The sequence below is a fragment of the Myripristis murdjan genome, chromosome 23 (genome assembly GCF_902150065.1).
Source record: "Myripristis murdjan chromosome 23, fMyrMur1.1, whole genome shotgun sequence".
Classification (NCBI taxonomy): domain Eukaryota; kingdom Metazoa; phylum Chordata; class Actinopteri; order Holocentriformes; family Holocentridae; genus Myripristis; species Myripristis murdjan.
Genome location: NC_044002.1, coordinates 8,260,545 through 8,287,171, shown reverse-complemented (window position 1 = coordinate 8,287,171; position 26,627 = coordinate 8,260,545). Strand labels below are relative to the sequence as shown.

General features: G+C 43.2%; 1 protein-coding gene across 3 annotated transcripts in view; it reads right to left on the bottom strand.

Moving 5' to 3' along the window:
• Window positions 1–26,627, bottom strand: part of magi2a (membrane associated guanylate kinase, WW and PDZ domain containing 2a) — a 172,843-nt gene that overhangs the window by 56,442 nt on the left and 89,774 nt on the right. For all 3 annotated transcript variants that reach the window (XM_030045815.1, XM_030045816.1, XM_030045817.1), the window contains exon 3: window positions 3,694–3,813. In XM_030045815.1, coding sequence (XP_029901675.1) covers window positions 3,694–3,813 — 120 coding nt within the window. The remainder of the gene's footprint in view (window positions 1–3,693; window positions 3,814–26,627) is intronic.

Below are 26,627 nucleotides of genomic sequence, written 5' to 3'. Positions count from 1 at the left end.
AATGTAAACATATCAAGAGACATAGTGAGCGATACTATGAGCACACAAAACGGAAAAGGGGGCCACAGGTGAAAGAAAAATAAGAACGATAAAAGTGGGACCACTGGCTGGAGACACAGGCTTGTGACACCGCTGCACCATCCGCTGGGAGGATGAGATGTAGCGCCAATTGACATGCAGTTCCATGTCGAAGCCTGTTGATCCGTGAACATACAAGCTGGGGCTCAAGTTCACATCATGTCTTACAATCTCACAGCAGCTCTGATAGCTGCACACAGCGACGCACATCCACCGGCAAAACCACTGTGACACGCAGACCCACTCAGATGCACCTCCTCCTGAGCCGATTTCACTGTGTTTATAGGTATTTCATTATTGCTGACTTCTTATTTCTTCTCCTCTGCACATGAATCACTTGTCAGGCCGTGCAGGGATTCCTCTCGCATACAGGGTTTGGACTGAATGAATAAACATGTCTCTCTAAGCTTCGGTTTCTGGCCAGAGACAAGGACCCCCTGCTGGGAACTTGCAGTTTTTAGTTGGCTCTGACTCAGCCTCCTCCCAACTTCTCTATTGGTTTCACACTTTGGTTTCAATCCTCAGTCAGTCAGCTGGCAGCTGCACTGTCGTCAAACAGAGGATACATCCTCTAACAGAGGATATACAGCACATCGTCACTGTCGAGTGAAAACCTTGTGTCTCCAACTACGGTGTGTTTTCTTGTATTTTAATGATGACCAGCACAGTCTTTGGACACCACTGGGACAAGTGAGCACAGTGTGTCCCTGTACAACAACAAAAACATTTATAATGTGGTTTCCAAGCATGCACATGAGGTTGTCCAAGCATGCACTGAGCACGGATATCATGTGGTAAGCTATACTTTGTGGGCAGGGAGGGAGGGCCAACAAACCATTCGAGCCTCCTCAGTGCTCATTCAATCATCATGTCAGCAGCAATTCGGGGAGAGCACAGAAAAAAAAGTCTGATTGCAATGTTGAGTGGAGAAATCTCATGGATAAATAGTCTATGTATTACTACCAACTAAGCTTTTGATTTCAATTTGAGAAGAGAAAGCATTTCATAGCAATGCAGTTGTAGTCTAGTCTAGTGCTATAGTGGTCTAGCTTGTGCTATATGTTACAATCCTATATTGAACTGGAAATTGCAGGAAATTATGTGCTAATGGGGGAAGAGGGTGGTTTGGTTACCTTAAACACCCACAACCTAGGCTGTAAATCAAAGGGAGTTTACTCAAAGAACTTTATTGAGATCCAAATACAGTAGAAACATTGTAACCTTACTAAAATTAAGCATTAAGACCTCCCTAATGGCTTTAAAGGACATTAATTTCGTAAAAAATAAACAAGATTCTCTGACTACATGAGAGAAATTTATAAATCGATCCAAGTCATACCAGTTAGTGTAAACTGAAGAATTATTTGTTCATCTGTGTGTTAGTGGAAGTTGTATAACCCTCAGGCTGATGAAACCCTTTCAAAAACCCATTGGATAAACTGAAAAATTCATGATCATTGAGCTAAAAACAAAGCAGCTATTCTTAGTTACTAAAATGTTGATGGTTGGAAGAGTTTGGAAAGTTCTCACTCAACAACAGCGTCATGGTTTACTGTTTGTACACAAACATACATCAGGACAATAATGTTGTCTTGAGATGGAGGACCATGTTGGTCCTATGCCTGAATGGATGCCCCTGTTCAGGACATCAGCCATAGTGTGCCTCTGAGGCATTTTTTTAATCCCAGAGCATGAGGGAAATCTCAAGGAGATTTTTTTGGTTACAGCCATGGCACAGAGTCAGTCTCCAGAGAAGGGCCTAAACCACAGTTAAGGTCCGCATTCATTCTTAATGGGTTTGCTATTAGATTAGGCCATACCAGCTATCTCTTCAGCTCCACTCAAGTGTGCCTGGCAGAAAAAAACAGGCATGAGAAGAAGATGTGTGTGAAAATCCACAGAGATTATTCTAATGCACTGGGCTTGAGCGTTAGAGACAAACTCTAACACTGAGTGCGTTTTGCAGACAGTTGAGGGAACAGGGAGAGCAGCCGGAGAGATTTAAAAAAAACATCAGCTGGTGTCTCTCTCTGGGTAGGAAAGACCCACTGAAACATCTTGTTCACGTTCTGGAAAACATGGAGGCTGAAATGAAAAATGGAGGAGCGTAGCTGTAAAAAGATTATGGGGACTGTCGGGATTAGAACCACGAACCACGGACTCAAATCCTGGAGAATTAAAGAGTTGAAGATTTGCATCCGAAAAGAAAGCGTGTGGTATGCTTCACATGGTGAACTGAAGTAACCCGCAGTATCACAGAAACCCTGACTTTGAAGTGAAACTAAGTGGTTGAATTCGCTGTGCCATCTAAGAACTTCAGTGACTTTATTTAAGAGCCCCTGCTCAATGAAGATAAAACTAGATAAGGAAAAGGATTCAAGAAGAAAAATATAATCAATCAAAGTTACAAATTCTAGAATCCAGTTGATTTAATTGCATAATCGCTGTAAGATGAAAAATTTAAAAGAAATGTGATATAACGTGATTCGAATCTCCACTTAGGCATCGTTCAAGCCTATGTAGACCCATGATCAGCAAAATGTCTGATATTTATATCTTTTACAACTTAACCTAAGCATTTAGCTGCTGGTCTTACCTAGCAGTCAGGAGTTCAGTGTCTTGCCCAAGGGCATTTGTGCCTGACACAAGGTCTGTTGTGGGCACTGAACCTGACACCTTCTGGTTAAGGACCTGTCTGTCTAACTACTTGGCCGTGCATTTCTGCACTCCTTACAGCCGGCGTATCCCCAATACAACCTTCGCTTTCACTCCCTTTCAATCTCACCCCTTCTCCCTTTCTTCTCAGTCTAATTGGCCATTAAATTATTAAAATATATAAAATGCTGAATGATGGTGAAGCGACCACGCAGAAGCAGCTCTATCTCCCTCTCCCTGTGGAAGCCGTCCGCTGAAAGTGATGCACGGCTCCCATCGCCAAAAGGATCTAACATCGCTTCTGGCAACCGACCGTTAAATTGGCCATCTGCAATTTCGCTTTTTTTCCCCTGCAGTGGTGGCAGCGAGACAGAGACTCTAGTCAGGTGGGAGAGAAGAAAGTTAGCCACTGTGTGTTATCTGTATAAAGACAAAGGTCTCCAGAGAGCTGGAGGCGGCGGGGCAGACCAGGGGTGGTGCTTTAGAGTGGTTTTGAGCCCGAGCCTCAGGCCTGTCTGACCACAGGAGAGAGAGGAGGGAGAGTGATGGCGAGTGTCTGTTTGTTTTGATTAGGCAACTGAAGAACCATTACGGCTCAAGAGAGAGAGCCAAGAGAGAGCCGACATGAAGGTGATGTGGGAGGGAGGTTGGCTTCCCCTCATTCAGAATAAAAAGCCTTTTTTCAATGTCATTCATGACTGATGGGATGAGTTTTTGAAAAGCCAAAAGATGGATGATCCATACTCATAAGTGTGTGTGTGTATGCAGTATATGGATAGAGTGATAGGGCAATGGAAAACCTAAACATTCATTTTAAACCCTGTCACTAAAAAAAAAAAAAAAATACTTACCATTGGACACTGAAGCATATGTTCCATAAAAAAAAAAAAAAAAAAAAAATCTACAAAGAGGGATGACCACAATAACACGCAGAGGAGTGTGACTTAATAAAATCCTTACCTTCATATGTTCCGCTCTCTAGTAAGGCTCCACTTTTCTCCAATTCCATAAACCGGTCAACGGTCACAAAATTATAATCCACCCCTGGGACCTCTCCTTCCTTGGGCTGCCTGGTTGTGCCTGTAGGAGATAAGCGAAGAGAGGAGGGGAGCACAGTTAGAGCTGCTGGAGCTCTGCACACCTCGTAACCGCTGGATGAATAGAGAATTCAAAGCAGCGCCTGAGTCATTGTCAGTGTTTTAGAAAGGAATCAGAACATAACAGAGCAGTCAGCGGAAACACAGTGACCCTGACCCAGCTCTTTGCATTAACTGGCCTCTTTATTCCTTCATGTCGCTTTTCTTCCCACGCAGGCTAAACTGAATATTTGAGCGGTGTGCTTTTAGGGAGGGGAGTGCCTAGGTACCATTTCAGGAGCTAAGTGATGCAACTTGGACACCAAGAGGAGAAATCAAATCGATTTGCATTGAGCTGACAGCATGTTGAGGACTCTCTGACAAGGGCTGCAGTTCTTCCAACTCGCTGCAATCGGGACAGCAGGCAGCCACAGGAGTGATGAAAATATTTAGCACTATCTTTAAGACAAGCTCCACTGACAAGGCAATCATCGCTCCTCTTTCCAACGGTAACTGAGAGAGTGTGCAGCAGCGTGTGTCAAAGTGGTTACGAAGCTAAATCATGGTACAAATGACTTCCTAAGTACTTTCTCATCACGGTGTGCTAATTAGACTTGTTAAAACTGATGCTGGCTGTGATAGCACATACAGTAGGTGCTCTGCCTGAGGTGCTGAAGAGGCTTCCACATGTGAGCGAAGGTTGCTCATATTAGAGAGGAGCCAATGAACACAGGTAGACTCTCACAACAGTGTGTGAAGTGCCTTAAACGGTCCATCTGTGTTTCGGTGTACCACAGTCCTACTAATCACACTTGCTGTGTGGCACAAGATGACTTGCCTTTCAGAGGCCGGCTGAGTTCACTCAAGGTTTGCCAAATCAAAAATGCCTGTAGTAGTGGAAAAATCAGTTGGTTTAGTGTTTCATTTCATATCTAGTTTCATTTAGCTGGGATGAAAACCTGCAGGCATTTAAAGTCACAATGATTTTGCCTCTTGCTTCCTTTATTTGGAGTATTTCCATAGAATGAAATACACTTCCTGTCTCCTAAGTGGGCGCAGTCGCCTATTTTCTGCCTAGCGACAGCAGCAGAGAGTACCAACAGATAGTGACCAGCTGAAACAGAGCAAGGTTCTAACAAACTCATTGTCCTCCTGATTTTTTGTCCTGAAAATGATCACGCTAGCCTAAAAATGTTTGGAAGATCTATAGCTTGTAAAAAACTGGCCCAATATTTACATTTTTAACTATGGCACACAAGAATCAGTGATAATCTGTACTGAGGCATGTCTTCTTCCATTGGAATCAAGAGACTCAGGATGTGCCACTTGTCTCCTATTGGTGGAGGGGCAGCAGTGTTGAACCATGTGACACAAATGCAGGACATTACTCAAAGTTGAGGCGTCTTGCTTCTCCATAGTCTCTGGTTTAATTTAACGGCAGTCGTGGCGCTGTTCAAAAATGTGATTTCTTCCAGGAAGAAGAAGTAATCTCATTAAAAATATTGTAAATTCCTTTGAATATAATCCTAAAGAGTTTAATACTGTGGCACGGAAAATTAACTAACAAGTTGAAAAAGTTATTTTTCATTTTATTGTGACTTTGCAGGACGAAGGCGTTCCCGCAGCTCTAAAGGAAAAATGGCTGTACCCAGGAGTCCAGAGGATGAAATTAAGTTTTCCCCCTGGATCCAAAAAGTGTTTCTTCCTGAATGCAAAGGGTGTTGCTGACACCCTGTAGTTGCCAGGCTGTCTTCGGCTACCTGCGCAAAACTCTTATCACTTGTCATATATCATCCTGACATGACAATAGCAACACTGAGCATCTGGGATAGGTGTAAATTGAATGTCTCAATTCAACCTGGCACGTGCTGCAGTGTTTTTTCTTTGGTGTGCCGATTTTTGGACAATGCTGCCATCATCTCTTGATGCTGCCGACCATTCGAGCATGAAACGGTGTAATGAAAGAAAATTAATCCACTAAGGCCATTAAGCTGCTTGCCAAGCCTTGCCCAAGTTGTCTTAAGGCTCAATTTGTTGATTAATCAGTCCTTAAATGAAGAAAGCAAACCCACAAATGACATTATAATCAACTCGTCTGATTGAGACTGCAGTGTAGTGAAGCTGTGGTTTACAGTACAGTACAGTTATGCTGAGCAAAGAGGAGTCGTTTCCCTCTTAAAGCAACAAAGCATGAAACACATGACTATCGTATGCAACGAAGTGTCACCCTTCGTACATTTCTTCAGTCGCTGAGCTCTCCAGAAATTCAGTGTCAACACCAGCCCTTGAAGCTAAGACATCAAAATGAAACCTGCTGACTGAGTGCTTTGTAAGGATTTAGGAAATGAAGAGCAGGAAACACACTTATTTGCTGGAAAACCTGTAGTGCAAATATGCATGTGCGTGTGTGACTGTGTGCATGCATTTGTGTGTGTGTGTGTGTGTTTGTGTGTGGCACTACCAGTGGTGAGGTTTGATTGTGTCTGTCTGCACGGGGGCCTGTGTACCCATCACAGATTACTCTCCTTCAAAGGCAGAGCTACTGAACGCACAGATGCGCGTACACATACACACACGCGCGCGTCCACACAAACACACACACACACACCCACCCACACACACACACACACACTTCAAAGAGGACCTTTGATGTTGCAGACCTATATTTAGCTGCATCTTCTGGTTGGGACTTCTCTAGGGTGACAGTTTCTAAAAGGAGGCAACCACAATGCCTCTCCATTTTCAGTCCTTTGTATATGGGTCATGATCCTGTGCTGCAAATCAGCATTTCTCAAAGTATAGCTGGCTCTCTGAAATGTAAAAAAAAAAAAATGATTCTAGCTATAAGTGTGATAAAGGAATGGTAAACACAAAAGCATAAAGCTCAACCAAAGGGTCCTTCACCTCGGCTATTCTTAGGAAGCTATATATTTGTAATTTACAATGCCCTGATTACAGCGCATTGGGAAACACATTAAGGTTAAATACTGCATTCATCATTTTGTCGTAGTGGCTTTAGACTACTGGGGGTTGGGCTCTCAAATTCCCTCAGGTGAGTTTCTGGATTTGGGCCAATTCAGGAGTGTGGCAAGCTCTCGCTAAAAATGAGCCCTGCTGTTTTTTTTTGCACATACACCCCGTCTATCCATCAAGTTCCTGTTATGTTAGGAGACGGGATGAGTGAGAGAAAGAAACAGAGAGTGAGAGAATGATGGGAAAGAAAAAGTAGATGATATATCAATAGGGTAGTGAGGCTTTTCCTGATGCTTTCTGTAGTCCACAAACAGAGGGATGAAAAACACACACAGATCACCACTGATGACTGTAGCGGACAGCAAGTCATTTGTCCCTTGGTGTGGCCAGTAATAACCAAGAAACCATTGCATCTTTTGTGCAGGAAATATTCTTGGGAACTCCCAATGATTGGATGGAGTGCAATCAGAGAAGGGGAGAGAAGATAATGGCAACTAAAATTGCAGTGGGAGTGAGCAGGCTGAGATCGGAAGTGAGGAGGGATGGAAATGGGAATGCATGAAGAGCAGCACCATGTGTGGTAGATAAAATAGCAGCTTAAACTGTAGCGTGGGCTGAGGTCCATTTAGCCCACAGCAATCCTGCTGCCCTCCCATGCATTCTCAAGGTAGCTTCACTCCATAAGCGTAGGCCAGAGCTCCAACTCTCGCCCATACTGTTAAGCACTACTACAGGATTCCCCGGTCGCAGCTACTACCTGTAGTGGTTTCATATCATTCAACACGCTCCTGCAGAACACCAGCACAGCTCTGCTTCCAGTTATTTTTGTGTTAATGAACACACTACTGTGGATAGAAGCTTGACCTCTGTGTCTGGCTGCACACTGCCCAGTAAAAACGCTATAGCCTGAGTGCAACAATTTGAACCTGTGATGAGTGTGGGCTATATCAAAGTGCTACAATGGGGACCCAAGACAATCTCTGGAAAGCAGAAACACTGGGCTCTATTTCAAACAAAGGCTTTCTATCGAGAGAATATCCTCAGGCCTCAGAGAGAGATTGCATTGTGTATTCATGACACAGAGTCAAAGCATGTGTAAAGGCCCATTCTGTACCCCGAGGAACTGATTATACCATGTTAATCACCTCCACAGAGTTACATAGCGAGATGTGAAGAATGTCACAACAAAAGTCACACTGTGGGAAAAAAAAAAAGCGGGAGAAAAAAGACAACTTTTGTGTATACTCATTTATGTGGTGTGTGAAGTGTAGGATTTCACTCCACTGGGTGTGAGCTAATGAGGATCATAATAAATCTCTAAATGTTCCATCAGTAAATATAGACAGAGAGAAAGAGAGGCAGAGAAAATGAGGAACATAATGTGTGTCTGAGAGAGAGACATGAAACTGTAAATGCACTATAACAGGCTGAAAGCTAGGTAAGTGTGTGTGTGTGTGTGTGTGTGTGTGTGTGTTTTAGAGGAGAAAAAAGAGAGTGATGAGAGAGAGGAATGGGACAAAATGTGCCTGGTCTCTCTCAGGTCCTCCTGTCCTCAGGCTTGGTGCTACATGACACCTTGCTGCTCTCTGGCTGCCAGTCAAGGCTTTCCTCAGAGCTCTTTGTCAGAGCCCTCAAGCAGCCAGAGCTGGCCAAAATAGTACCTGAATACATTTGAATACTTTAACTAAGTTAAGTGTCGACTTTTGAAGCTGTTAGAGTGTCTGGTGTGATCAATCAACAGCGGCTGAACTACTTCAAAGGGGAACTATTGATGCTTTTTGCCTATTTCTGTCGGAAATCAAGACAAAGGCTCCTACAGCCTTGTCTGGATGTGGTGAGCACACATCCACATCTGTGTGTGTGTGTGTGTGTGGGTGTGTGCATGTGTGTGAGAGAGAGAGAGGACGTATATGGGGTTGAATTTTTGAGTTATTTAAGTTTGTATATGGTTTGCTGGAAAATATGTGACCTGGGATCCAGCACAGTGAGGTGACAGACTCAGAGAAAGAACTAGTCTATCCATGCATCTCCAACCTCATCTTTTCCTTGGCCTTTCCTCTCCTTTGTTTCTTTCATCTTCTCTGTGCCTTCTCTAGTTACTGAACCACATCGCTACACACTGAATGTACAACACATTTGGGAAAACTTCCTCCAAGTTGCAGCCTCTTTTGTCTCTGAGCTTAAAAAATGCCTCTCTGCCTCTTCTACTTCTCTTGATCTACATCTCCTCCTTTGTGATTAGTATAGAAAATCAATAAGGGATAATGGCTTTGACTTGGATTGAATTGTCCCAATTGTTTTGTATATTCAGTGTACACCATGGTGGGTCTGACTGCAGCAACAGCAGCTGTTGTTGCTATAGAAGCACAGAGAGGTGTGTGAGAGGTCTGGCTTTAATGTTATGCTGCTGATAAACCACTCAATCTGGAGGAAACACTGGCATCTCTGGCTCAGGTGGAACAGAAGTGGTTAGGTTGTGTTGTGGTTTGTGTGTGTGTGTGTGTGTAACAGCGCAGAGAACAGGAGGACTGGGTCTGGAGACAGGATCAGCTAGCTTTTAGCCTCCAGCAGTGTACATCATCCCTGTGTGTGCTGTTATGACAGGCCAGTGTGGGCGATAGCCTCAGGCCGGAGGTGTAAGGCAGGTCTGCCCATTCACTACCTAATCCCTCTGTTGTGACTGGCCAAGGCGGTGTCAGCATGGCCTATTGTAGCCGCCCTAATCTAACCATTAGCCAATTAGGAAGTGGCAGGCCTTTCTAATGCCCTCGCATTAGAAGGCTGGATTAGCTTGCCATTCAGCTCCTGCCTTTTGCCCATGGGCAAACAGGACACAGCGAGACGAACTGAGGCAGGACAACGGACAGCCACGCCAAGCCATGCCACTGAAGGCTACTTTCACTATGTTTGGCCTTCACAGGCAGCGAGTGTAGCAATGCAATGCATAATGTGCTTATTCACAGTTTTCACAGACGATGTGGTGCAGAGCCTTAATCATAATGATTAGATATCAGTTAAGCGGTAATAAAATCTATTGAGAAGGGAGTGCAAGGGAGACTGCTGTTTTCATTGAGCAGATGATAAAAGTTAATATGGCTGCTTTACAGTCTAATCATATTGACTGGGAATGTTTTTGCCTCTTGGCAGCGCATAGATGCACAACCTCAGTCTCTGCTAGTTCAGACTAAACCATTTTTTTCTCCTCTGCAGTAACTGAAATTTCAGGTTCATTCAAGTTCAGTGCGGCTGGCTCAGTGTCTCTCCCCTGCTTATTGACACCCAGTAATGCAGGATAGATTGGAGAAAGCCAAGCATTGGACCATACTCCCCTGCCTGTTGGCCCTTTGCCGCCCTCCCCTGAATTCCATTAATAGCTCTGCCCTCCAGGAGGTGCTGGGTGGGCCGCCTGCAACACAACCACAGATATTGATGACTGCCCCCCCTCCCCAGGAGAGGCAGAGAGGACGGGAGAATTGAGTGGAGGGGACTGATAAAGTTAAAGAGATAAAGAGATGGTAAAAGGGAGAATACATTGACAAAATCACCATGGAGGCTTGCAGTTATTTCAACAGCAACACAGCGAGCGCTGCAGTGAAGGTGGTAATCTCCTGGCCTGTCACCTCAGCCACACTCATTATTCACAAGACAAGACAAAAAACAAATTAAAAAGTTGACTTCAAGACTTCCATTTTGTGAAGGCAATGGCCAAAGTTTGTAATCTACAAATGACACACCATAAAGTTAACAAGATATCGCCTAGAAAACATAATTTCAATGGCCACTGCAGATATAAAGAAACACTTGAACTGAGCTGGAGAATTTGTTTTGGGCTCCTTGGTTTAAATTATCCTGCTTATCCCACGGCATTCCCAAAGGTTAAATACATGTTTTTTATTCATCTTTTCTCACAGTAAAAGGTCACTTGGGCTTTATGCACTGCTAACATTTTGTTTGATACTCCCTTTGTAACCTTTTTTTTTGCTGTTGCTTGTCAAGTCTCAATGCCCAGTGCCTGCTGGCTGACAACAAATGCAACAATAAAGCTTTCTGTGCAACCAAATTCTCCATGGGCTTTTCCATACTGAATCAATAGAATCAGATATCAAAAAGATCACTTTCCTTATTGAATTATAGTCTATGTAAAGTATTTACTCAAAAAAAACAAACAACAACAAAAAAAACCCAAAACATCCTGCGGCTTTGACAAATGCAGTTAAAAAGTTCAAATAGCTGATTTAAACCTTTTCTATTAAAACAGTGATCTCAGTGTTTAACTAGAGTAGAAGGCTCAAAACTTCCTGAACCACATCAAGTTCGAACAGTGTGACAACTTATAATATAAGCTCTTCCAAATGTAATAATGAATGGCTTAATGGATTGAAAATGTAATGAACCTTGCTAATGTAATAAATTCATGAATAATGTAATGTCATCATATTTTTACATTAACTGGCAAATATGACTTCTTAAGAGTATAAACTTTTGTTAAGTGATGATATAATAAAAATCTTTGATATGATTGCAAATACTGAGAGCAGTCGGCAAGGTCAAAAATCAATTTACTTAAAATTTAGAACTGATGTCTCTGGATGTTAACGGCAAGTTGGAAAATTGTTCAGCATTGGCAGAGTTTCGTGTTCCCTAAGTGCCTTCTAATTACAAGATTTGGATGAGTCTTCAGAAATTATCACTGTTAATTAGCTTTCAAGCATCTGACAACTAATTAACACATGAAATAAACCCCTTATTTCCTGTTAATGTAACAATGCGATGATACTACATTATCCAGCAACTTATTACATTAACAGCTTTTGTTACGTTTTCAACTCATTTAGAGGGCCAGTATTCAATTTTGGCAAGTTACTATGTGATACGAGCCAGTGGTTATACTACATTATCAGTTGTTACATGCAGATACTCCAGTTTCACTGGAAGTGTCTGGTTATACAAAAACACTGACGCAGCCAGGCTAAGATATATAAAACTCAGGAGTGCAATTCAGGATCTTTGAGCAATCTTCCTTCAAGAACTTTCTTTTCATTAGAAAGGAAGTTACCACTGGGAGTACAGAAACACTCTTGGAAGGATTATTTAACTTCGACAATTTCTTTAACATGCAGGAAAGAAAATGTAAAACAATATGCATTTAATCTTAATCCCTCACATCCTTGAGGTTAGGGATGCCGACCAAGAGCATGAGAGGTGCTGGTTTGCATCCTGGTGCTTTAAAAGCAGGAAGATGTAAAAATGTATTTCCTTGGTCAAAAAACAACCCCTTTGTCTTAATCCACTGACACAAGGTGAGCAGTAAGTCCTAACTAAATGAAGATGTTACTTTAAAAGTGGACTGGTGCTGAGACCAGAGTTTGAGCACAGCAATCCAACAGCGCAGTGAGTGATAAAGCATCACAGCCCACGACAGTGACAGATCGGCTTGTCACAGAGTTCTCATCGTAAAGAGCCCTCAGTATTGATTAAGTGTTTTATCAAACCCATTTTGGACAAGATGTGGTGGTGAATCCCAAGTTGGCTTCAAGCACCAAGGCTGTCACAAAGTAAGCCAGACACTTCAGGCTGAAACTGTGACATACCAGCATATGTACCCAAAAAATGTGAGCCCAGTCGGCCAAGATAAATATACACACTGTAAAAAGAAAACAAAACCAAAAAAAACCTACCCCTACAGAGAGACGTCATCGTGATTTCTCTTATGCTTGTGAAACAAATCACAGCAAGCTCCTCTATCCTCCTTCCCTCCTTGTTTCTGTCTCTCCCGTGGGAAGATGTGAATGGCTCCTTTCATCGCATCTCAAACTCCCTCTCTTTCTTCTTGCTCCTCTAGCATGCCACTAAAACAGATCGCCTTTGGTCCTGCTCTGCATCTGAACTTCCATGGGAATCAAAGTCCTGATGTTGCAGGAGAGGAGAACATTGAAAAAGAAGACAAAAAAAGCTACCCACCCTAATAATTCAGGGCTGTGGAGACATTTGACAGAAAATGCAGCGCTGCTGCTGGCAGCAGTTGGGCTAACATTCGCACCAACCAACTTTAATCTGGAGAGACCCAAAAAAAAAAAAAAAAAAAAAAAAATCAGAGAAAACTCAAGAAAGATGTTTCATTTTCTCTGCAGCTATTCCTCTTTTCCTTTGAATGCATGAAGGACCGGTGTATTGTCGTCTACATTCACATACAGTAGGTGCACACACACAGCCAACAACGGGCAGGTATGGAGAGAAAAGGGAGAGAGAAAGCGAGCAAGAGAAAGGGGGCAGAGACATAGAGAGATTAGGGGGAAGCTGATGTCATCCATTTGGATATGTGGCCCTGGGGTGGGTGTTTTTCAAGGTGTGTGTTTGTGTGTGTGACGACGTGCATTTGTGTGTGTGCAGTGATCAGGGATGTGAATGTGCTGCTGTGTCAGCCTAATCCCCCAGCCAGGGCTGGCTAGAGCACATTACCACCCAATGACACAATCTGTTTGTCAGGACAGCTCGCTCTGCTTTTATTCATTTATAACGCCCCATCAGTGCTGGTTAGCCTGAAGCCAAAGACCGGCTATTCTACTAGAACAACAGAGCGACATGCATCATATCAAATCCCATTCAACCCCCGGTCGCTATCCAACACCATCCACCCTCCCAGTCCTTCAGTGACAACAGCTGCAATGTCAGGAGAGCCAATTTGAGTGAGCAAAACCTCTTGGAGCCGGGCAGGAATTTGAACCGACAGCTACGTGGGTCAGAGAGGCCAGAATAATCATCAGACTCCGCATGGTGGTAATCATCTCATACGGAGGCCTATTGGCCCTTTAATACCAAAGGTTAAGCTATGTGGCACTGCTGTCGCGTCAGCCCCCATCCTCATCTGTCCGACCTAAAGCAGCTGTGTGTGTGTGTGTTTGAATGTGTGTATAAGCGTGATTTACCAGCCTTACCTCTCCATTTAGATCGACAGGAGACCGCATTTACAAGTTCATGGACACACCATCATGTCTGCAGTGTAGATTTAGCAGCTCTGCCTTTGAGAGCTGGTGGCGTAAACATGTCTGTCTCTCCCCCATCAAGATCCATGCCATTTGTTTAATGGTGACTTTAATTAAGGGCACATAAATCTGAGCAGGAGCAGCATGTAAAGAGGCAGGAAAGCTAACTCTCCCTCAAGCCCTCTCCTGTCGTAAGTAGCTCTCCCGGCATGGCAATTCACAGTGACAGTGGAGAGGATGACCTTAGTCGGTGAAAAAGCTTTTTCGTGGCAACCTCCCTTTAGAGTCCAAGTGCTGATCCTGTGTTGAAACACTGTATGCAGTAACTTGAAATGGCTGTAACGACGGCTGTTGCGCTGAAAAGTAAATGAAAGCACATTCCACCTTGGGGGGGGTGGGGGGTGGGAGACACAACTGTAAACACAGGCAAGCATTTTCTTGTCAATGAGCACGTTTACATGCACACCTTATTCCTGTATTAACCGGAATATTCGCAATATTCCGGTTGCGCACGTGTCATGTAAACACGCACCGAACCCGATTAAGGTCATATTCCGGTTGGAGAGAATTCCGAATAAGCCCCCTGGAATATTCCTGTTCCAACCGGAATATTGGGGCTTGTAACCACCTTAGTCGGAAAACTCCCCGAACCGGAATATTCAGTCACGACTGCGCATGCTCGACTCACAAGGACTTCTGTGGCGTCTTCGTTGCTATGGTTACCTGCACGCGGGGAAAACGGCATGGCGAACAGCAGCAAGAGCCAGGAGACTGCAGTCTGCCTTCAGCTAATGAAAGACTTAAATATCACGGAGTATATCGATGGGAGAAAACATAGAAATAGCGACAGAAGAAGAAGAAAAAGTAGAATAAGACGAGGAAGACGACTTCTTCGTCTGTTTTTTCCGGCAGACCAGACGCCTATACGCGTGCTGCTGCCCCCCGCGGCTGAGTGTCGCATTACGTCAGAGAGTGGAATACGCCGAAACACGGGGGCATGCCAACTAACATGTAAACGGAATATTCCAGTTGCCGCGGCGCAGTTACCTTAACCGGAATATTGAGCCGAACCGGAATATGGTGTGCATGTAAACGTACTCAATGTCGTCTGTGGTCTTGCAAGGCACTCAAATTCACTAAAATGTTGTCCAAACGATTTCCAAAATATCCAAGCTGATACGAAACTACGAATAATGAAAAAAGTAAGTAAATTATTCATGAAATCTCTCTTCCTTCCTATTACTTGCTCATGGCAAAAAATGTGCTCCTGGAAGCTTTCAGCATAACCTGTAAGCACAAAGTAAATAAGGGTTTGATGAAAATGTTACTATAAATGATAATGAAGGCTGTGTTTAGATAGGCTCGCTCCTCTGAAAGTGGACTGGGAGTGGAGTGAAAAGGTGCGGGGTGGCGGGTGCAACAACTGATGCAGTTTGCCAGAAAAGGGGTGAACTCGGGGCATATTTTCCTAAATCTGTGTGTATAATAATTACTGTGCTCCAGAGTGTTTTCTTTGAACTAGAGAAGTCTACTAGATATGGGGCAACAATATTTTCTTTTACAAATATTGACATTAATTGCTGTAGTGGAGAGGACTGCAGAGGGAAATATGGAGAGGGAATTTTGATTACAACAAAGGTAATTTAGTATATCGAAAGCTTGACAACTAATTACCAGTGATTGTTTCTTGTAGTTCACACATGTTGTATAATTAGAATTAGAAGACACTCGAAGCGCAATATTCTACCAGTGCTGAACAATTCCCCGAGTTGCTGTCACACACACACACACACACACAAAAAAAGAATTCCTAAATTTTAAGCGAATTGATTTCTTGACCCTTACTATCTGGACTCAAATCTCTATCCCTGCAAGTTTCATAGTTAATTCTCTGCTCTCTCTCTCTCTCTGCTTCTCTCTTTCATTCCCTTTTTGAGAGAGGGAACCATTAATACAGGATCCAATTACCCACACTGCTCTGAAGCCCCTCCCACTCGCCATCCATCTATGATAGCTCAGCCAATAGATGACTGTGTGTGACAGATCAGCTTCCACCTCCACAAATAATCCCCCACCAGCATGCCACTGCCAGCTCCGCACAAACTTTAATTGGATCCTTTTAATAGAGCTCACTATGGCTACTTTCAGCCATGTAATTAGGTTTCTCTTCCTATAGAGTTTAATGGCTGTGGGTTGGGCAAATCGAGCAGGGGGGGGGTGGGGGGCATTCATACAGAAAAAAAAAAAAAAAAAAACGAAAGACACTCTCCGTTTTACACTAGGCTTAATCCAATTTCACCCACAGAGAAATCGTCTCATGCCATATATACTTTTTCAATGGGGGTTTTTATGGGGCACCATAAAACCCATTGAGTAGTGCTGAATATCCAGCCTCATTGATTTTTTTTGCCTGTGGAAAAAGCAAAAAAAAAAAAAAAAAAAAATCCATCCCTTGCTTTCGGTGTCTCTCTTTTAGCCTACACCTTTCCAAGTTGCTCCCCTGGCTAACACTAAGCTCCACATCCTTGCAGGCACATCGGGAAAAAAAAAAGAAAGTTATTCACTGAGTGTTGCCACCAAAACTCCCCAGATAGAATGCAAATGACGGGATTTCTGGAATGATTAATTTCCGGCACTTTTGAGGCGATTAGGGGAAGTCAATCAAATGAATAATATATGTATAAGCACTCTATCAAAAGGCAGCGGCACAGTCACAGGGCTGAATGGATGAATGGATGACGGGAGAACACTAAGCAGCTTAATAACAATAAATAGGAAGAGACACACCCCTGAGGGATAGAGACAGAGACAGAGGGAGAAGTGGCGAGAGTGGAAGAGAGACAGGACGAGGGAGAAAGAGAGACGGGGGCTGGGATGAAATGTAAGGCGCAGATAGGTGGGTCACTCACCTGTCCAAACGAGGAAAGACATTCTTTAATTAGAGTTGACCGTTTTGACAGCTCACATTTAAGCGAGAAGAAAAAGAGAAAATGTTAAGTATTTGTTCACACCCCAATGTCGATTCCTGAATGCTTTGCCAAGCTCAATCATGAAGACTAATCATCTTGCCCTTAAAAATGATCAGAGCTGAGGCGAGCACGCGGGGCATTTCATCACCACCTCCCAGGCCAAACCATGAGGCAACATATTTGCAGAAGGTGTGTGAGCTCCTGTGCTCGTCAAAAAACAAAAAGCTGCCCAGCTCCAAATCTGCAATAGTGGAAATATTTCAAAATAAGACGACGCACAGCTCATGGTGCATGAAGGCAGAGAGAGAGAGGGAGTCTGTGGTGACTCCATTAGGACATGTCTGTCTCTGTGGGAGCTAGACTGGAGAATTTCTCCATCACCTGAATATCTCTACCACCTCGGAGACGCTAAATGATATCTGGAAACGGGAGGGAAACATGGAGGAGGGGGAGAAGAGGAAGATGAGCAAGAGAGCCAAACAAAAGGTAGAAAACAAGGTGACAGAAAAGAAAGAAAAAGATGGAAGTAAGCGCAATTAGAGTGGAAAACTGACAGATTAAAGACAGAAAAACATCAGTGCAGAATAGGACAAGAGGACAGGGCTTGTCTTTATTTTCTTGCTTCCACATCAAAAGCATTCACCCTGCTGCCGTAACACTGAAATTCATTATAAGGTCATAATATATGCTATAAAGCATAAGGCAGCAAAACGTTACCAGCACACCCATCTGGCCATGGTTTAGTTTAATGCAATTAATCACATTCAAGCATACGCTACGCAATCATGTGCCACACTAATTTGGCAAGCAGGACGAGACAAAAAAATTAAAAAAATTAAATAAATATTTTAGATAAATAAATAAAAAAAAGCAATTTGGTTCAGAGTAAAGGATGACTGCTGGGTAGCTGGAAACGTCATTATGGCCCCAGTAGTGGAGTATAGCAAAACGATGGCGCTCAAAGTGATTCATTCATCACTCCTGTTATGCTAACCTTTCTCCCTCTCCCACCTGCTGAAAGCCTCACACATTAATCTGCCTCCTTGTGTTAACACTAATGATGGCTGAATGGAGCGCGTGGGCTGCACACATGTCGAGCCACTGAAACACACTCCTGAATGGCAGGTGAGCAGAATGAATGTGCCGGCTGTATTGTGTACACCCAATGTGTGTGTGTGTGTGTGTGTGTGTGTGTGTGTGGCTCAAAAGTGGGCATTTGTAAGTAGAAAAATAGAGTCTGTGCATACTGTGTAGTGTAAGTATGTGTGTGTGTACAATATCTGGGTGTATGTGTGTTCATAGGTATGTGTATGTGTGTTTAGTAGACATTGGTGTGTGTGTGTGTGTGTTTATGTGTGTAAAAAAAGGGCTTCAAAAGTTTGCATTTGCATGCATACATATTAAAGCCAAAGGGTGGATACAGTATGTTGGGGAGTGTGTGTCTATGCAATTATGTATGTGCATGTGTGTATTCTTGCATGTCGATCTGTATTTGTGTGTGTGTGTGTGTGTGTGTGTGTGTGCGTGTGCATGTAAGTAGGTCGTCTGTGTGTGCTTGTGTGCGCTTGTGTTTGTATGTGTGTGTGTGTGTGTGTGTGTGTGTGTGCTAGGAGATAACCACACAGCGTGGGGCTTAGTGTTCACCTTCCCTGCCGGTCCCTGCGTGGAGCCGATGGAAGCCCCTTATCACGGACCCTCAGAACCCCACATCCCTTAACTCAAAACGCTCGCAGAAAAATACAGAAAAAAATAAGTAAAAAGAAGGAAAGAAGGAAAGACGAAAAAAAATCCTCCCAGAAACTGATATTTCTTCTCAGGAGATGCGGCACGCATGCTTGTTTGTTTACGAGTGTGTCTGCATAGACCTTAATGTCCTGAATGGGTAAAATGAAAGAGGGAGACGGAAACGCAATGAAAGGAGGGGGTAGTGACATAATCAAGAGAATAATATAAAGACTCGACTTGGGATACAGAAGTTATTACCAGCCGGTGATGGATGATACTTGGAAGCCGAGGAATAGAAAACTTCAAAAAGCACAGCACAAAAAGAAATAAGTTGAGTTCTCGTGGTAGCGAGAGAAAAGGAACAAGCGCCAGGGAGAAAACAGGGAGAAAGAAAGCCTGTCTTGGGTGAGGACAAAAGAAGTGACTGTCCTTATGTAAGAATGTGGTTTGAAGTAACACTCCCATGCACACACACACACACACACACACACACACACACACACAGAGAGAGAGAGAGAGAGAGAGAGAGAGAGAGGAGGGGGGTCAGCCAAGCATTCCCTTTATTGCACATAATCCCATGGGGGTGGTATAGAGCTGAGCATCATGGGACATGTCCTCCCTAGTCCCCGGCTACAAGACAGCTCATTCCCACTTCAGAGCCAGCTGACTCACTGCTTGCCTGCCACCTCCATAAGAGGACAGAGGGGGCAGAAAGAGAGAGAAAGAAAGAAAGACAGACAGAAACAGGTAGAGGTCATCTCTACTCACTGACTGACAGACATGATGCTGTCCTTCCAGTAGATACTATGAGCGTTGCTGACAGATTGACAGAACAAAAGAGAGAGTACGAGTAAAGCGAAAGAGACTATTTGTGGGCCAGCATGACTCAGGGGGTCGAACGGTCATCTGGTAATCAGAAGGTTCCTGGTTCGATCCCTGGCTCCTCCAGAGAGTGTGTCGAAGTCCTTGAGCAAAACACTGAACCCCTAACCGCTCCTGATGGACAGCTCAGCACCTTGCATGATAGCCTGAGTGCGTGTGAATGCGAGGCAAACATTGTAAAGTGCTCGGAGCCGTCGGTAGACTGGAGAAGCGCTATAGAAACGCAGTCGATTTACCATTCAAAGAGAGAGGAAAAAAGAAAGTGACAACAGGGAGAGAGTGCACCAAAACTTGAATCATCCAGCGAATAAAAACTGAAAAGTTCAATGTTCCCTCTGAAATTGTCTGCGGGTCCAATTCATTACATTCAATGATGAGTGATGCCGACCAAAAAAAAAAAAAAAAAAAAAAAAAAAAATGCTTTTCCGAAACCATCCACTCAACAGTCTGAGCCCTGCGCACATAAAATAGCTAAAAAATGCTGTCGGACTGAGAATAAACTGGCGATATAATGACAAATAATCATTCTCACTGTCGCATCATGCTGAAATGGTCTTCCTTGCTGACAAAATCTATGATGATGACCGAAGGAGGGTGATGGAGAGGCACGAAAATACAACACACCCCACACTGAGCTTCATTGCCCGGAGAATATAAACCAGGATGGAGGAGGTTTGACGGGACATCATGATGGGTGGATGTCCATTTGAGTGACAGGTGTGAATGGCCCTAAAAAGTGATGCATAGAAAGAGAGAGAGAGAGAGAAGGAGAGAGAGAAGAGAGAGAGAGTGTCCTGAGTGGTTGCCCCCAGAGACCAGACTGACAAGCAGGGATGCCGGTGATACTCAAAGCTTGGAGGTGAAGCGATAGATTCAGAGATAACCGAAATGAAACACACACACATACGAAGTTAATATACAGAGCCATTGCAGCCTCCTCTGAGACATGCCGCTGGAGAGCTCTAAGTGTTCACTGATACAAATCTTTGTCGCTGACTGACTATAAAATATTTATCCTTCAAGTCCGCATACTGACACCACAGCCCATTAGCTCTCAATGTTCTTGTCAATTGTCTCTTACTAAAAATAACGCCTTGCATCTCAGGTGTTATTGGTAAGCAATGCCTTGACATCATCCCTTGAGCGTCTCCCATGAACTTGAGCAACGAATCTCTATACTCTTTCAAAATGAATATTTTATTCAAAAAAAAAAAAAAAAAATCAAGCTAATTAAACCAAACAATTCAATGCTGTCAATTAAATTCAACTAATTATTGCAACAAGTGGGTACAATCAGTCTGTCACCTGGTGAATAAATTCACTTGGAAAAAGGGTAGCTTTTTTTTGGTCTATTTGTTTTCCTTCTGCGGCTACTCCTGGGCTCTGTAATGTCTTGATCTGCCCCCGGTGCAAAAGTCAAGACAAAAGGCCAGAATAGCACAGCGATGATTACAATGGATTCTGGGATATGCATGGGGAGATGAAAGAGAAGAGATAAAGGGGAAACAAGTGAGAACTGAAGTAAGGCTGAAGTGTGCATTCAATTTGATTCAATTCAGCTCAACTTCATTGTCACTGCACCTTACACAAAGATGTTTTCTTAGGTTCACAATGCATTCAGAACAAACACAAAACAATGCAAAATTAACCGGTGCAACTTGGCAACACGGTGCAACAGCACAATTCTAGGTCAATGCTCTGTAGTAATTAGAATTACAATTCAAGTATTGAAAGTGTAACAATACTCAAGTAATCAGAAGGGATTTACAAGCTGCACAGGAGGGCAGGGTTTATGCATAAAGTGACAGTATACACTTTACGCCTTATCGCCTATATGTAAAATGCATTTCTTTCTGTAATGCTTTGTGCACCTTGAAATTTAAGTTAGTTTGAGGGGTGAACACACAGTGACTACTATAACAGCATTTCACCTTTATTGCCTTGAAAACAGCAATGACAGTTTTTATGAACAAATTTTCCTCATAAATCTTCCTTAAACTCCAACTGCGTCACATGGTTCATTAATCTGATTGGTTGAAGTTAGTCAGTGATAGCCAGGGATAGCCTGAGATCACCTGCCAAGTATTTTTTGAATGTGCGTGCCCTTGTTCCAAACAGATTCCAAGGACAACTTATGAGATGGCTCTGTGCAACAAACCGGCTGCCATGTCAGGTTAGTATCAGGCTACCACAACATTTTGCTGTGGCACAGAGCCTCTCCAACAAGCCACCTGGCTGACCACAACAAACCTCTGCAAATACCGAGGAGAAACACAGGAGCCACTGGGTGAGCTTGTATTTTGAATTGCTTTATTTTACCCTGTGAACAAAATTCTCTTCATTTCCTTTATTGTAATTTTGTCATAAATAAATGTATTTGTATTTCTTTGTTTGTTAATTTATTTATTTATATTTTTGGATACCATTACAATATGTTTGTAATTTTTTTTCTAATTCTTTGCAAATTTTCAGATCATTGCTTGGCAATTTTCTTGCCTTTTTTGACTTACGGTATTAGCTGAAAATTTTCTGTTCTTTTCTGGTAATTTTCTCATCATGTAATTTTACAGAAACAGTGTTCTTGATGAAGTCAAGTGAATTTGCTCAGGTTACAAAGGGTTAAAGGAATGCAGTCTAGGAGTACACACTGGATTTTGATCTCTCTATGAAGTTCAAGTTTCTTCGTTCCCTTCACCATCCTCACACCCACCCCCAACTACTGTTAACCCAGATTCTTCGGGGGTTCATAGTTACAAACTACAAATGGAGCAGCACGCACATGCCTGTGTGTGTGTGTGTGTGTGTGTGTGTGTGAGAGTGAAGTCAGTAGAGCAGCAAAATGAAGTGGAAAAGCATTATGCTTATCCCAACAGGATGGCAATGCATATTTATGCCCCCCTTCTCATTATTTCCCATTAATCTACAGCGGGCTAAAGGCTTTGTAATAGACATCCTGTGTCATGGGAGAGGCTGCTCACGAACACTGCGAAAGAAACAAATACACAAACAACCTTGGAAAGAGACAGAAGGGAAGAAAGAGAGATAGACAGAGAGAGAAAGAGGGAGAGGAGGGAGGAGAACTGGTTTATCATCGCTTCCCTCCTCCTGATCTCTTATTGAGCGGTACGCTCAGTCGGAGGATGTGTATGAGTGAATTTGCGTGCGTGAGGGAGAGGAAGAATGAGCACTAGTGCAGACAAGCGAGACTGAGAGACAGCGAGTGAGATGCAGAGAAACACAGAGAGAGAGAAAGAGAGAGAGAGGGAGAGAGAGAGATAGAGGGGGAGAGAGAGGGAGAGAGAGACTGCACCAATCACATCATTCTCTGACATATCCATTCCAAACCTATCACACATCTCCCCCATCCCAATTTCATTACAGTCTAATCCGTCCTACAACCATGATAAACCTCTCATTCTATTCCAGCATCCACCAAGTGATGGGACCCGCACTGTACTTTCAAGACTCTCTACACTGTGCTGTTCTCCATTTGTACCACACTGTCTGCTCCACTGAGAGCATCTGTCACTGGTATTTTACCATGGTGTGTGTGATTTGCCTGTGTGGGCTTGCCTCTGCCACGATAATTTACTGCTCTGTGTGTGTGTGTGTCGTTGTGCACACGTATGTGTATACTACAAGTGTGTGAGAGTGGGTGCGCGCCTGCTAAAACATGATACAAGCATGTACATGTCGTGTGTCAGCTTCAAACAAATGCTACCTCTGACAAACCACACAGCCTTATGTGGGAAGGATCACAAGCTTGCTTATATCCTCTTTTTCGCTTCCGCTATCAAATGTGCCAGGATGGATGTGCCAGGCTCCAGCTTTGTTAAAATATGCTTGTGTGTGAGTGTGCAAGTGTGTGTGCGGAAGCTTAAGTGGATCTGGTGAATTGTGTATATGCTACCTACCGTATGTGAGTGTTAATGAGTTAGAGAGAAAGAAATAACAGGAGGCAGAGTATGTGCTCGGGAACATCTTGGTAGCAGCCACCAGATCAGTGAACTACAGTTACTAATCAAAGATGCATTTCTTTATATTGTGCAGTGTGGGGAAAAAGGGAAAAAAAAGACAATAAACACAGCATTACCCCGTGTCGATTTCCATAAGAAAGGCGAGTACGCGCCATTCAACCCGCAGATTAAATGACGAAATAAGCCTTTATCCTGTATTTCTAATCCATCTGTTTTTGAGCCCCCGTGCCACTAAGCCCTTCATTTGCTTGTGTGGCTACTGCCCGCTCTGCTCGTGTCTCATTAAAGACGCTGAAATATGGTGGCATTTCACAGACAGCCATTGCATGACAAATCATCCACAGATTGAGGGGGAGTGTAAGCAGCGAAGGTTAACTACCTCTGCTCACGACTGCACACGCAAGTACATCAGAGGGCACGTGCACATGTACACACACATATGCACAATTGCTTGAAAAGGAATGTACAGACACGCAACCGTGCACTCCCTGAAAAAGAAAGGAAGAAGTAACGGATACAGGACAGATTGACGACAGAGAACGGTGGGAAGAGGCAGTCGGAAGCTTTGTTCTTTCTTTATGGTGCCACCATCCTGCCGCGCTGTGTTAAATAAGACATACGAATCAAAGAAGGGACGGGCTTGGGCTTCACTGGATGACAAGGCCATTGTTCATTATCTGCCTCACTTTGATGAGTATCTGCTTTAAAAGAAGATAGTTGGGTTAGAATCAAATGGCAAATTATGCAAAAGCTCTCAGAGTGCCATCGTCTTGCTGAGGGGGCCAGCGAATCATTTCGCAGAGTGCTTCTCTTTTGAGAAAATCTGATCCACGTCAACCCCCACCCCTACCCCCACCCCACGCCACCCCCCCTCACCCTCCTTTAAACGTGAAAGCATGGGTAGCGTCAGCATCGACTGCCCGTGAAGAGTTTTGCTCAAAGTCACGGTGGGCTGAATGTCCTCTGGGCAAAGTGTCTGCACGGCTGAAGTGGCATTAAGTGAGAGCGGGGAGATGGGTGAGATGTTTCAGCTATTTGTGCTCCGTCACAAACGACATAACACTTTAGCAGTCCTGATAGGCCATCTTTGATGCTCCAGCGAGTAGCGATTACGGGCCACTGTCCCCACTCTGCAAACACAGGTCAAGCTCTCCAGGGAAAGGGGGGCAGAGAGAGATGTTACATTAGATGTTAAAAGAGAGAAATGGGCCTCGGAGGTCAATTAACTCCCATTGGTTGACTACAGGCTACAATGACATCTGGGGTTATTTTCTAAGGTGTGGCGTTTTTAAAGTGTTCCTATCTATTTTAGCCTCCCGGGATGCCATAGAGAGTAGTCATTACCTCAGAAGGGCTGGAGCAGAGCCCGAGGTCTGACAGACTGATCATCACTATCTGCTTTTTGGCTTCATTTGTCAAAAAGGGGTAATTCCATACAGTTATAGATGCAGCGTGAGCCATACACTGCCACTGCCATGCGAATAAATAGATCTCCCAAAGCGCACACACATAAATATATGCCGCACAAAAAAAGTTGATCCTGATGAGCCATTTTAGCAAGAGCTGAGCCTTAAAATCTTAGCATGATTAAAATAACCAAAAAAATCTGTCAGAGGGGTGAGTTTTTTCTTCACGCGGTGGGGGGAGGTGAGGATGCTGCTCCCTATGAAATACGTTTGAAACCAAACCATTAAAAACCTCAATGTCTTTATAAATATCTATTTTTTCTTTCCCCAATATCCACTACTGGAAATGCCTCTTCAGCACACAGGAGGGAAAAGTGTGTTCTAACGTAGAGAGAATGTGGAGTGGTGGGTAGTTTGAGTCTTTTTGATGATTTGCTCATTTGGAAGCACTTCCTCAAGCAGTGCCTTCTGTCATCAAGTGCTGCACATTTGTTTATCCCAGGAGAGGGCAGAGCATGCTAATAATGACAGCATAACACTAACATGGTGTGAACTATTTTAATTAATCATTATATTTTTAATTAGTGCTTTACAAAGTCAGTGTATATTTTAAAGAGGTTCTAATGTTACTGGTGTAGCAAAACAGAAAAGAACTCTATCTATGTGAGATTATTTTTTATACGGCTTCAGAAAAATCAAACAATTATATACATCACTACAAAAATCGAATAACTTCCGAATGAGCTGAAAACTGTAGCAGTATTCCTTGCTAAATGGCACACAATATTAGGGCTGCACAGTGAGGTTAAAAAAAAAAAAAATCATATTGTGATTATTTTAACAGATATTGCAATTGCAATTATATTTGCAATATTAGTGGGAGTGATCATTTTTGCAACATAATTTTCATTTTAACTGAAAAAAGTTAATGTTGTTAAATGATGATTTTTGCTGGGGTCTGCACCAAAGCATCATGTTTTATTATTATTATTTTTACATCTGGATAATATGATTTGTAGATATACTGTCACATATAACCTTTATCAAAATTTTGATTTGGATATTGCCTTTATCCATGTTGTGATTTCAATATAACTTCAATTAATCGTGCAGCCCTACACAGTATGTGCAGTTAGTCTGAGACATGCATCACTGCCATCTTCCAATACTCCTGCCATGTTGAGCTGAGCTTGAGTACTCTATATATGGGGTGTGTATGGATTGAAACTAGCTCAGAGAATGGGTTTGAAGGTGAGATGCTTTCATGGGTGAAGGTGCGACTGCAATCGATTCATTAGCTCACAGAATTATGCTTGCATTGTTTACATGGCGATCACTGGCAGCGGCTGTGTGGTTCACTTACATGTACACTGATACTTTAACCCACAAAAGACATTTATCCCAGTGCACAGGCTTGAGAGAGAGTGGGCGAGGAGGAAGGCAATTAGCTGGACATGGGAGGAGCTGCTGACAGACTTATTCAGTGAGCTTTGACGGGAAACTAGGAGTGAGAGGAAGCAGCATGTAACCACTGCAGACTCAGTATGCTGCAAGCTTGAGAGTGTTTTGTTCAAAATTTTTATAGTTGTATAATTTGTATAGTTTTTTTTTTCCCCAACACCAAATGAAGATAAACCCAGCTGTCCTGCAATAGGGTATAGGTCTTATCAGATTAATTTAATCCATTTATTTCACTGCTGGCCTGTTACTAACCAATAAACATAATACACTGGATCAACACATAATTTTCTAGCCTTCTGAAATATTATCTTCTACAGTTGTGGCAAGTGAGGCGATAACAGTTAGTAGAACAACAGGGATGGCAAATCAGTGTGCAAATTGCAAGTAGAGGGTTTCACAAATAAATCTACAACCCCTGGTAGGAATATTGGTTTACCAGCTA